The following is a 13,672-nucleotide window of genomic DNA, read 5'->3' on the forward strand; positions in this document are numbered from 1 at the left end:
AATGAAGTCCTGGAAATAATCCAGGGGCAGAGGCTGGGGGAGGAAAGGTGAAAGAAAGACAAGAAAATGAAAAAGAGAAAGGAGAGAGCCAGTATATCATCATGGCCAAAAGTTAAGTAATTTCACTTGGTGACTGACATTCAAAAACAGCCCCTCTTGTGGAACACTGATGTTACTGCTTCTCATAAAACAAACCATAGATATGTGAATAGATTTCTCAATAAAGGATTATACCCTGAATAGTAAAATTCCCAGGCTCAGAAAACCTTGATGCTTTATTTGGAGGACTGGATATTTAAACAGTAGTTTCTGCTAATGGCAGATAATCCCAGCTAGGCAAGCTTCTCTCTTTTACTGACCGAGTTATATGCCCAGAACCAATTAGGTGGTCTCCAGAATGGCTTCTAATTCTGTGGTTAGTTTCTAATTCTAGAAACCCAAGATGCATATGATGACTTATAAAAAGGACTTATAAAAGTGAAATTTATCAGAGACAAATACAGTCTAGCACATAGGTTTTAAAAAATCAGTTCTCTTTAATATTTATCCCTCCAGAACAAAGGAGGAAATACTCATCTGCGTGTAGCTATTTAGGCCTTGAAAAATGACTAGTGCAACTGAAGAACTAAATTTTAAACTGTATAATTTATATAATTATGTAATTTATAATTATAAATATATAATTTAAAGTGTAAAACTGATAATTTAGTTACAAAAAATGTTTAGGTATATTTGGAACAAATTGTACGTGCATCTACTTTTCAATTGTAAAGTTTATGAAATCTAGATACAGATCAAATATTTCTTATGAAAATGTAGTTTCTGAATTGAGATATGCTGAAACTGTAAAATTCATGTGAAATTTTAAAGACAGTATGAAAAAATACAAATATCTCAGTAATTTTGTACTGATTACATCTTCAAATAACTTTGAATATATTGGATTAAATAAAATATATTATTAATTAAATTTCATCTGTTTCTTTTTTCCCTTTTTTAACCTGGACACTAGAATATTTAAATTACACTTGTGGTTTGCATTATTATTTCTATTGGACAATGCTGTTCTGGATAGGCAATGCTCAGTTCTGGTTTCTACATTTTGGAAAAATCATCAACAATTGAAGAACATCAAAACAAGCCAGTTTAGAAAGTGAAAACCTGAAAAAATCTGTCATATATTTCCTAACAGAAAAAAGTTTAGAATTTCTATGCTAGAAAAAGGTAACCGCTTTTGAATATGTAAAAAGATGCAATATGGAAAGAATTATTTATACTCTGTCACCAGAAAGCAGACTAGGTTAGTAGACAGAAATCATACAGGAAGATCCTAACAATTAAAATTATTCAAAATATATTAGGCAGTCTTGTAAGAGAATGAATTCCCACTTCCTGGGAAAGTTAACAATAGGGGCCATCCTCACATTGAATGGGAAGTGCAACTGATTGACCTTCAAGAAACCATCAAAATCAAAAATACTGTAATCTTATCATTTCGTTTCCAACTGGTATGTATTTCTGCAGGCTAATGGATTAATATGAGACAATATCCCCCAAAATGCATTCTGAACTACACTAATTCCAAGGAGTACTCATGCGTAGTGTGAAAATGTATTCTGTAGTCAAAAAGTTGGAGAAATACTGGATAACACAAAGTTGAACAGTTTTTGTTTTTGTTTTTAATTGCAGGACTTATCAGAACCTTTAACGTTTTAATTCATGTGATGAATCTCCAAAACGGGAATGGTCAGAGTTTTCAACATACATCTGGCCATGCATCACATTTTTCACAATCTCCTAAGATAAGTGAATGGGAAACACTCTTTAAAAATGCTAAAACAAATTGTACATTGAGTAAATCTACAAAACATTTTGTGAAACAGCTGATGGCAAACTTCAATTCTTGACTTTTTCACTCATTTAGTCACCCATTTATTCATTTATTCCCTCACTCAGTAAACATATACTGGGCACATATTATGTTCCAAAGATTGTACTAAAAATTCAAAGATGTTTGCCTTCAAGGTACTCAGTCTGGTGAGAAGGCAGGCTTGTAAAGTGATGGCTGTAGAGCATGAGATGAGCTATAATGGAACTGAGTGATAGATGAAACAAGGACATAAAGAGACAGAGTCCCAACTGCATGTGGGAGCCAGGGGCATTCCATAGGAGAGCTATTACATTGCAACGCACAGGAAGCCCTGCATCTGCTCCTTCTAAACACAATTCTTTACTTGCCTCTTTCATATATGCCTTCTTTTCTTATCTACCTTGATGTTCTTTCTAGGTTACTCCAACAGTACACAGTGCTTTGCTCTCACTAGGTACTCGATAACTATTTGCCTAGGTTGGAAAAAAAAAAAAAACCCTACATTAAGTCACTGGGGGAAAAGGAGAAGCTACAGAAAAATTACCACAATACACTTTTGATCTCATGACCAAAGCTTCTTCTCCATACAACTCTATTGCCATCACACAACCTTCAGCGGTTAATGCTGGCAAAATGCTTTTCTTGGATGTGACAGAGTCCATTTAGTTTGTCCATGAAAACTAATATATATACACATATATACTAGAAGAAGAGGAACTAAATGAGGTTTTTGTGTGATTGTTATTACATTGTTTCTTAAGAATGTCATAGTAATCGACAGTTATTTTTTTTAAACCTAAACATCTATTTCCTACCATGTAAAGTGGAAATATGTGAATTACTCGGTTAAATATATCTCTGCACAGCACCCCACCAGATGATTCAGACCACACGATGATAATTACCTAGAAGTGGTTACAAGCCCAGACTTTGGAGTCAGACAAATACAGATTTAAATCTTGGTTCTGCACATTCTAGCTGCGGGACCATGAAAAATTAGTTAACTTTTCTAAACCCTTATTCCCTCAAATGCTGAAAGGGATAATAATTCCTACATGTTAAGGTTGTTGTAGGGATAAATGGGAATGTTTATAAGCCACTTAGCATAATGCGTGGCACATGGAATATGCCAGATAAATGGTAACTATTATTATTGCTAGTTGGGGTGGATAATTGCTGGAATAATTGCACAGTTTCAGTTTGCTTTGTTCTTCGTAGATAGAGCTTTGTGTGTGAGAAAAGCTGATAGATCTAAGAGAGCTTACCTTGGACAATGTAGTGAAAGCAGCAAGAAAAAGTCGAAGGAGGGTACCTGTGTACAGTACAGCACAGTGTTAAAAACACGAGTTCAGTCCTGAATCTTCTATTAATTAGTTGTATGACTTGGGCAAGTTGCCTATGTGTCTCATCAGCTTCCACATCGATAAAATAGAGGGGACAAGAATATTTATCTCCTAGGATAGATCCTGTCCATGGCATTAAATGAGATCATTCATCTGAAGGTCTTAGCACAGAGTCAGAAACATACTCAACAAGTATTAGCTGTTAATGGAAGGGCTGAAGAGCAAGAGAATCACAGAAACAGGATGTCTAGATTGAAGAAAGGAAAGGGAAATTGCTCCTGTAGATCACAATGCCTCTTTACATCACCCTTTACAAGTCACACAGGAAAATCATTCCAATTCACAGTACGGATTATTTAAAAATGCAATCAAATATTGTTATGCCCTTCACTGCCTGGAGACCAGACAAGTCGTGGAAGAGGGAGAGACTAAGGTGGAAGAAAGGTGCTCTTTGGGTCTTACAAAGCATCCCCGGAAGCTTTATCCTCCTCTGCTCAGGATAAAAATCCCTGCAGTCACATATCCCAAAGGTTCTAATATTTTCTGAGACTCCACTGTGCCTTTATATTTTAATACCCTGACATCTGGAATCCTAAAAGTCTAATGTTTAACCATAAGTATCTGCTGAGATTAAAGAGCTATATACCAAGTTTCAATCTTTGGGGCCTATAATTGCTTGGGAAAAGAGAATGGTATTTCCCCCTCTAGCTAGAAGAAAAGACCTCTACAAGCACATATATTGGCAGACAAATTTTCTAACAACCGTTTCCTCTCTCCATTCTGTCCTCTCATTTTCTCCCTCCCTCTCCTTCTCCCATTTTATAATACCATGTTGCTGTCATTCCCAGGGCAAATGGGAAAAAAGAGAAGCCTGGAAAACTTAAAGAAAAGACACATTTCAAGACCTAGCAACAAACAGTTGAAAACATGCTGGCTGCTCTCTGTTAGGCAGCTGAGCACACGTCTCCACACTGAAACTTGAGTTTCCCCATTATTCAGTTACAAACCACTTCATCACTCTATGTGCTCACAGTCAAATGCCAGCTTTATTTTCTTTTTCACCAACCTCATCTTTTATTTTTGATTTGAGGCTAGTCACTTTTAAGATCTCCATAATGGTTTACAACTTTCCTTCTCAAGAAGTGTCCAAGAAGTAACACGGTTTGAAAAATGTTTCTTACTCTTTCCTGGGAAAGAATGGGAAACTCTCACCTGCCCTGAAGGTGGATTTGGTCAGAAGTCCCAGTCAGACCACAGTACTTTGCTGGGCATGATGTTGAAGAAAGTGTGGGAAAAGCTTATCACGAGTTTATACTTTTAGTACAATGATTCAATATATAGTTTAAAAAATAAACTTAACATTGAACCCATTTTTATCCAGTGATATATTGTGTAAGTGATATGTTGAGGTCATTTAACTCACTTCAACACTAGGAAAAATAATCTGAATTTTTTAAAAAGGTTTAATATATTCTTATTATTAAAGACTTAATTTAGATTGTAAATACTCCTATGTCTTTTTAGTTAATGTTCTTTTCCCTTTCAGAAATATATCCAGTGTGTATATAAGCAAGTATGTTTATGTCTGCTGGTATTTGGCACAGAGAGCTTATTCTTGATTCTTCATGAGAAACTGAAACTGCCCGCTTTTTAAATTAAAAACATTAATTGTCTTCTTAACATCCTGTCTGTTTACTTCAAAGGGGGCGTATAACTCTATAACAGTGATTCTCAAACCTTAGCACAGCAGAATCACTTGAGGAGGACGTCTGTGTGTGTGTGTGTGGATGTGTACGTATGCGTGTGTGGGGGTGTATATGTATGTGTGTATGTGTGTGTATTTGTGTGTATGTGTGTGTGTGTATGTGTGTTTGTGTGTGTCTTAAACACAAAGGCTTGGGCTTCACACACCTATTGACTCATGCAAACGAATGTTTAATGTCCTAGGTGATTCTGATAATAAGCCAGCTTTGGAAGCCACTGTCCTAAGCACATCAAATTTACCTCCTAAATTGAAGAAGCAGAAAAAGGGCAGGAGAACGAGGGGGTTTTATGCTTTGTTTGTTTGTTTCAAAATTTCCAGTCTATTGAGAACCAACACATTTAAAATATAATGCAAATTATCAGACAAATTAGACATACAAAATGAAAGCCCTAAATTTTGTTCATTAGATCCAACAGATGTACAATTACTGTCAAGTAGCTCGGGTTCTACAGGTGACATTTCTGTCATCACCTCACTGTGGACCGGCGCAGTCTGTGGGCAGCACAGGGCGGTGGACCACTCATGGAGTCCTGCGTCTGTTGGGCCCCCTCAACCCCAGCTTTCTAACTACACTGCCTACTCCCAGCCTCGCTCTCACCATGATCCATTCACTCCACAGCAGCTTGTACGATCTTTTCAGAAAGTGAATAAAATCCTAGCACCATCTTCCAACCCCATCTTACTAAATCACTCTGGCCTATAAAGGGGCTAAGCCCTGACTACCTGCAACTACGCCCCCTCTCATTAACTATACATCACTCCTATGGGTCTCTTGTCCACCCACCCCTCAGACACATTGAGGCCATTCTGGTATCAGAGCCCCTGCTCTGGCTGGTCCCTCTCCCTGGAAAGCTCCTCCGTCTGCTCAGAGGAGTGATTCCTCGCTCCTCGTTCAGGCCTCATTGAAATTGTAACTCTGTTTCTGATAGCAGCTCCCTTACATGCACACACCACATCACACACTACCTACACCCACACACACCTGAAGCTACCTCTCTAGCCCAAAACTCTGTTTTATTTTCTTCATACCTCTCATCACTATTGAAATATTTTTATTTATTTGTTTATAGATATAGATATATAGATATAATCTCCACTGGAACATAAGTTTGATGAAGGCAGGAATGTTATTCACAACTATAGTTCCCATCCTTAGAAAGGCACTGGTAGACTACAGATGGTCAAATGCATTTGCTGAATGAGTGAAAATGTCAACTTCAGCACATCACGTGCAAAAGGTGCTCAAGGGATGCTAGCTTCCATTACACCCCCTTTCTACTTTCTATATCATGGCTAAGAAATTGTAAAATGCCATTGAAACCAAAGCTCTGATTTCCTTCAGTCTTCTCCCAATAACATCAGTAGCCATATGTACAAAGTGGGCTGAGAGGTGATTCCATGCATTTGTAGACTGGGACAGACAGGAAATGAGTCAGAAGCCAGGGTGGAAAGCTCTAGTACTGATCTAGTCCTACCTAAATGGGATATTAATTTCAAGACTTTGTTTTTATAATTTTGGATTTTCAGATGATCAGATGCCTCCATCATCAAAAGAAATTCTCTCCAGAATAAAATGCAAATGGCTCTTAGAGGTTCTCCTGCCTGGGACTAGCTGCCTTGCACCCTGTTGCCATGCATGTTTCAAAGTTGGCTGCAAATGCGAACTTACAGATAAGTACAAAACAAAATTAACAGCTCACTTTTCCCCTGGCTACACACCCTGCATTACACAGATAGCAAAACCCACTGGCACAGTGTTCCCCATAGCTGATCCACGTGGATAATTTTTGCTCCCAACACCAAAGCATATGACAATACATTGGGACCTGTGGATATCTGTCTGAATTTTGCATGTGAACTTATATGTGCAAATAAAATTTGTATTTTTCAAATTAAAAATAAACCTCAAAGGCAATGGACTCCAAACTGTTTGTTAATAAAATGGAGAAAGGCCAAAAGGGTGTGTTAAACTCAATGCCATTTGGAATAAATATAAGAGCTGGTTCCAGAGGCCTCCATTTTCATCTTTGCTGGCTGCTTCCACTGTTTTATAGATGACCATAGATTCTTGTCTTGAAGAGGAAAAATACAAAATAGACATTTATTCTCTTAAGATTAAATTTGTGCTTTTCTCCTCTACCATATTGTGGACAGAAACTGGAAAGTAGCATAAAACTATGGTTTAAAAAATGAGAAGGGACTTGAACTAGGGAAGGAGGGATCTATTCCCATTTTGGAAGTCAGAGGAAAACACTCCAATCCTGTTAGTACCCGGAAGGCACCATTTACTATGTACTGTCTCCTTCAGGGCAAGAAGACACAGACTGTATTTGTAGTGCAATAAACAGTGGATTCTACTGTGGGAATCCTTACAGTTGGGACCTACAGCAACCTCATTTAAAATATTATAAAGCTTTAAAACATCAGGAGTTTAAGGCAGTCCAGCCTACACACCTCCCAATATACCTTCAGCCTCCCACACGTATGCTCACAACTGTCCATGTGCTGAGAGTAAGTAGCATGTAATACTGTAATACCTATCAGAGTTTTACCATTGAATCATGTTTCATAACCAAGACAAAGAGTGGTGAAAAAATAAAATATACAGCTTTTCAACCAGCAGCAAATATGCTTGTGCCTAAACAGTATATTTATACCACATGGTAAGCACCACCTAAGAATTCATTGAAAGAATATTATTATTCACACCTGGAGTATTTGATGGACATTTTAGAGTTCCTGTTTGCAAGAGACATTTTCAATGTCACCCCATATCTTCCTGGCATTCACCTTCACATACCAAAGATGGCTGCTACAAAAACCTACCACTCCTTTTTGAGGAAGGTTTTTCCTTCCTCAGAAGGAAACCTTCCAGGAAACGTTTTTCCTGGCCTTGGGAAAGAGCATGATTGGCCTGTTCAGGGAAAGCCAAAGGGCTGGAGAGTTAGTGTACCCAGGAGCATCCCTCGGCCAATGAAGAGTAAGGTTTTGAAGTGTCAATATTTTAGCTTCTCCATGGCTTAGCTGGGACAACTGTGGGTCACGTCTCCAGGAGTCCCCACTTGGGGCATACTGAGTCTGAGATGCGAATTATACCTCCCAGTGGAGTCATTTGGTTATAACAGACTACAGTTCAGGGTGGAGTCTGGGCTGGAGATATAAATTCATCAGCAGTAAATGGTATTTCAACTTTGGACTTAGGAGCAAGATAGGAAGAGAAGATAGTCCTGGAATGTTCAAAACTTCAAAAGAGAAAGGGAGACTAGAAAAGAAGTCTGAAAAGAGTCATCCAATGAAGTAGGAAGAAAGTTGGGATGTACTTGCAGCAGTTTCCACCTGAACAAAAATGTAAACTCAGAGTTACGTTGTTTGTAGAAGCAGAAAGACGATGATCTCTCCAGGGGTCCAGCTATAAAAACTGATAGCCCGATGGGCTTGTAAAAGCAAGAAGAGTAAGAAGGGATTTTGATCATAGCCCCCAGGGACAATTAGAAGATGGAGAAAAGGAAGGCAAAAAGAAGGCATGCCATCTAGTCTACCACCCTTTCCAGAGTGAGGGCATTTAGCTCTGGTGGAAGAGAAGGATTCAGAATCCAGAGGAACTGCTTCCAAGGCAGACACTGCGAAACGCTGAGCACAGAGAGTGCTGCTTCAGGCCCAAGAGACCAACCTAGTGAGAGGACCATTCTCTTCACCTGTGCACAGGTGGGTGTTGGGAGTCTGTACCTTTGACATGGACCACAGGCAATCTCATGGAGGGCAAAACAGTGGTATTGTGACATCCCTTAAGCACCCAACATTCCTGAGATAGAGGTGAGTTGAGCAGCTTACTGGCACAGACTCCAACTCTATTGCTCAGTTCCTCTCCAGGATATTTTGTTCCCACTGGACCACACAGCCAAACCAGCTCCGTCCCATGCTTGTTCCCTCTACTGGAGACATCGAGTTCAGATAGAACTGACCTGTGTTGAAGAAGGATCCAGTCCATTCTGCTTCAATTTTAGGAAATACAGAAACTGGTGGAGGCAGACCCAGAGCTCTCCCATCCAGATCCTTAAAGAGATATTTTCTAGGACTTTCACAGTCAGATTCAGAGCAGACCAGTATTCCTAAATCTTTCCTGGGAAGATAGATAGAAAGCAACTCTCTCATTTCCATGATAAGCCACCAAAAGGAAACATATATTGGTAGTGCTGACGTTATGAAAAATAAATTCAATAAAATTTTATTATTACTAACGTGTTATCTAGATATGAAATAACACTCTATAGAAAATGTTATTTCCCAGTTATATGGTCAAGAAAAAAAGACAATTCTTATTAACCAAATATTCTGGATATCGAGTTATATAATCTTTACATAAATCACTAATTTTCTAAGATACAATAAAATGCCCCTAACTAATAATATTTATTAAACATGATGTGATCAATGCAATGTTCCAATGCAATGGAACTTTGGGGCCTTGCAGTATTTTAAGATTATCATTATAAATATCGATTATACTTGTACTATATAAAAACAATGTAAAAAAAGATGTTCTCATGCAATAAATATCTATTGAAAACCTACTACTTGTACGTTGGGGAATACAATGGTGATAAACATAGGCATCAGAATTTAGAGTCAAGCAGGGTATATAAAGAAGTTATTGGTTATAAATAAATAAGTTATTATTATTCAATTATAACACTGAATTATAGAGAATTTATTTTATTTCCTCTCATCTAACATTTTTAGGTACCATTAGTAATAATATTAAATATTTATTGCATGCCAACCATGTTTCAGGTATTAATAGTACAAATAATCAAATGTTAATATCATTTAGCTTTATAACTATTTCATCCCATAGGTATAAGAGTTGAACATAAAGAAGATTGGACAGTAGAAAAAAATGACAGAATAACACAAATTGTATACCTAATAATGTTTAGGTTCCAAAAACGGTTCAGGGATGGGCATCAAAAAGAGATTGGTGTTGGGCCAAACATATAAACTTTCTAATTAGGGTGCTTTTCCTGATTCTTTTATTCCAACTAAAGAAGTTTTCCCAATGTTAAAGGAAAGTAAAAATAACCTATTTTCCCTGCTCTGACTTTCCCACTCCCTCTTACAGCAAAAAAAAAAAAAAAAATTCCTTGTCTAGTTTTCAGATTCTTGAATAAAACTCTCAGATCATATGTTCAAGAACAGTAGTTACGCCTGGTCTGAGAGCAAATATCTGTCTAAGCCATATGGTTCATTCTAGGGATTCCTAACAGCAGACATGGTCTCCTTCCCCACCAGTGCCTGTACAAGGACATCCAAGCCTCCTTCTGAAAACTAGTGACATCATACTCCATGGAAGGTTCAAGAATCAGGGTCAATTTTTTCCATTGATTTAGAAAACATCCCAAAGAAGTACCTCTAATAAAGATAAAACCATTAAACAATATCAATAAAACTTGCAATCCATCACTTCTGCTGCTTTTGTCTGCCAGAGGACATCACGTGGTGGATTCCAGATTTAAGGAAGAGAGAAACAGTCTCTTTCTCTTCAGTGAGAGAGATTGCAAAAATTGTATCTCAAAGGGCACAAATATAGGAGGGTAAAGAATTGGGACCAATCAATCTACCATATTTTTCTAGAAGGACTTATTTCTATTCCCATTGATGATTTTATCCTTGTTTAAAAAACATGTTGAGGTATTTGGAGAATTACCAAACCCTTCATAAATATGGCTTACTATAAATACCAAAACCGGTACCTGGTTTGTAAAGGAGGAAAGTAGAACTTGTTTTTATCTTTGATCTTTAGCATCCTGGTCCTCTCTGCCGTTATTAGAGGCACGATCCCAGTGTTCTCTGCATTGGACAGAATGCAGACATCTAGATCATCGCTATAGCAACTCTTCACAAAACTAGAAAAGGTCACATCTGAAAAAAAATGTTTAAGGTATTACAACATTATATCATGTAAACTACCAACCACAAATACAGACTACGCAACTAAATATTCTTATACTAATGTATGTCCAGGAGTAAGTTTAAACTACTGTCCAGGGTAGTTCCAGGAGTTTACATAAATCTTGACTTAAAATAGCTTTAATTCTTGAAGACATGGACATCGTATACAAAGTAGAAGAGCATTCCAACACACTGACATCTTAAGAGCAATACTTTCCATCAAAGGTTTGATCAAAATCCAGTGAGGAGTGAGTACAATAGTACAAAAGAGAGCTGATAGAAGATTCTCTGCGTAGGTTGTAGTATAATTGGATTAAATCCTGGCTGCCCCACCAACTACTTGACAACTTCACTGAGGCACAATTTCCGCGTATCAATTTCCTCCTCTGTGTGACAGGAAAAGTAACACGTACCTAAGAGATTAGGCATATAATCAAATGAAATATTTCCCTGGGAAAGCTCTTCAACAAGTATAGAGCGGTGACTTTTTAAAGAAATCACTCACTGTCATTATAAACTACCATTGTGGTTATCAATGCCCAGTAGATGGTCAATTGGACAGCAAGCACCAGACGACACTGTACGCTTTTGTTGATATAATTTCAAAATGCTGTTAAAGCTTCTATGCACAGATGTATGACACTACATTGCTTGGAAACCCAAACATCCCACCTTGAAGTTTCACGATGCCTGAAATTAAATGGCCACTCCTCACTTTGTGCCATGGCTCCTGAGGCCACCGATTTGGTTCCGAGGTGAATACAGGCCACAAAATACCAACTCGACCCCCTCTGGGATTGGAAGGAGCTCGATCAGGTGATGTCACGTTGGCAGAACGAGGCTTAACTCTATCCTGAATGCAGTCAAAAGATGAGCTAGTGGCCACGATGACTGAATTCCTAACCACAATCTGTAGATTTTCACTGTAACACTGTGGGGCAGAAGACACATAAACTACTGCCAAAAGGCCAATAGTATTGTCGACCAGAGTGAGGTTCTCTATTTCCATGCCATGCTCCACATGGAGCATGGCACCATAGTCAAAGTTCTTGAAAGCCAAGAAGCCAGAGATATTGGTACAGTTGTCAAGTCCAGTCTCCTTATAGAGATGAAGGCCGTGAAGACTTGAGTGGGCCACGTTGTCAGACCAAAGGGCTTCAGGAGAGGAGCACCTGTAGCCTCGGATGTGAAAGCCAAGTCTCTCGGATCCTGCCACAATGTTGCCATGGAGATGGATGTCCTTTGCCTGATTCACTTTGATTCCTGCCACCCAAATGGGAGACCAGGCTGACTGTGTCATCAGAACCACAAGGTTATTAGAGAGAGAATAGTCCTGACCCTCCAAATCAATGCCATGGCCAGCTGTGCTAAACACTACATTGTCATTTAAAACGATCCCCTGACTGGCAGCTGCACGAATGCCCCCACCACAGCTTTGGTGCAGAGTACAAGATATCATCCAGGATCCTGCCGACGTATCAGTGAGCTCGATGGAGGAATACAGTGGTGAGCCAAAGTTCTGAATTTCCACATTGAAAAGTTGAAGGATACCTGCAAGCAAAATGCATGTCATCAGGTACTTGCTTCTTCCCTACAAAAGGCAGAAGGATGGGGTTTCCCTGGTGGCGCAGTGGTTGAGAGTCCGCCTGCCGATGCAGGGGACACGGGTTCGTGCCCCGGTCTGGGAAGATCCCATATGCCGCGGAGCGGCTGGGCCCGTGAGCCATGGCTGCTGAGCCTGCGCGTCCGGAGCCTGCGCGCCCGGAGCCTGTGCTCCGCAACGGGAGAGGCCACAACAGTGAGAGGCCCGCGTACCGCGAGGATAAAATGTCTTTCTCGCATAGATATTAGGATTAAATGAAACAAAGTAGGCATGGAAACCATCGTGGTTCCTAGTTCATAAGAAGCATCGAATACAGATTCTCTTCCCCTTCCCCAGGGATGATTTAAGAGCCCTGACCAGCAACCCAGAGGCTCAGGACTGAGCCAGCATTGCTGGTGGTTGGGCTCTGGCTTTGGTGCTCAGCTGTAAGAATCGGCCTTCTGTTCTGCTCTGGTGATGAGGTTCCAGCCTGGACTGCAGTTACCGTGGAAAGGGGCCCTGTCTTGCGCTCCCTCCCTAATTCTCTGTCTTCATAAACTGCAGGGTAGTTTTGGTTTTACACAACCACAACCGGGATTCAGCCTTTGTCTAGCCTTCCAGAGCAGGGTTCCTCCACCTCAACATGACTGACATCTTGGACCAGATAATCCTTTCTTGTGGGAGGCTGTCCTGTGCCTTATAGAATGTCGAGCAACTACCCGCTATATGCCAGAAGCTCCACCAAAGCTGTGACAAGCAAAAATGGCTCCAGATATTGTCAAATGTCCTTTGGCCAGGAGGGAAGAGCAAAATCACTTCTGTTGAGAACTGACGGAGCTGGAGCTTATGGAGAGAGAGCTTGTTCTAGGAACCAGAAATCGCGAACTTCGGACGCACAGGCTCAGCGGCCATGGCCCACGGGCCCAGCCGCTCCGCGGCATGTGGGATCTTCCCGGACCGGGGCACGAACCCGCGTCCCCTGCATCGGTAGGCGGACCCTCAACCACTGCGCCACCAGGGAAGCCCTCGAACTTTTGTTTTAAGGTTCAAACATTGCTCTTTACTATACCGGTAAAGCAGATATACCCACAAAAAGTGTTCCGTGCTCAATATACTTGGGAAACCGTTAGGTCCTTTGCTCCAGGCTTTCTCAGAGCCTTTAT

At 39.8% G+C, this 13,672-nt stretch overlaps 1 protein-coding gene across 1 annotated transcript in view; it reads right to left on the minus strand.

Annotated features, from left to right (window-relative positions):
- The window catches only part of PKHD1 (PKHD1 ciliary IPT domain containing fibrocystin/polyductin), a 426,555-nt gene that overhangs the window by 94,121 nt on the left and 318,762 nt on the right, over positions 1–13,672 (minus strand). The window contains exons 57-59 of the mRNA XM_030870494.2: positions 11,600–12,478; positions 10,729–10,897; positions 8,941–9,098 (exon numbers count right to left, since the gene is read on the minus strand). Of these exons, the coding sequence (XP_030726354.2) occupies positions 8,941–9,098; positions 10,729–10,897; positions 11,600–12,478 (1,206 nt within the window). The remainder of the gene's footprint in view (positions 1–8,940; positions 9,099–10,728; positions 10,898–11,599; positions 12,479–13,672) is intronic.

Source organism: Globicephala melas, chromosome 11 (assembly GCF_963455315.2).
Source record: "Globicephala melas chromosome 11, mGloMel1.2, whole genome shotgun sequence".
Classification (NCBI taxonomy): domain Eukaryota; kingdom Metazoa; phylum Chordata; class Mammalia; order Artiodactyla; family Delphinidae; genus Globicephala; species Globicephala melas.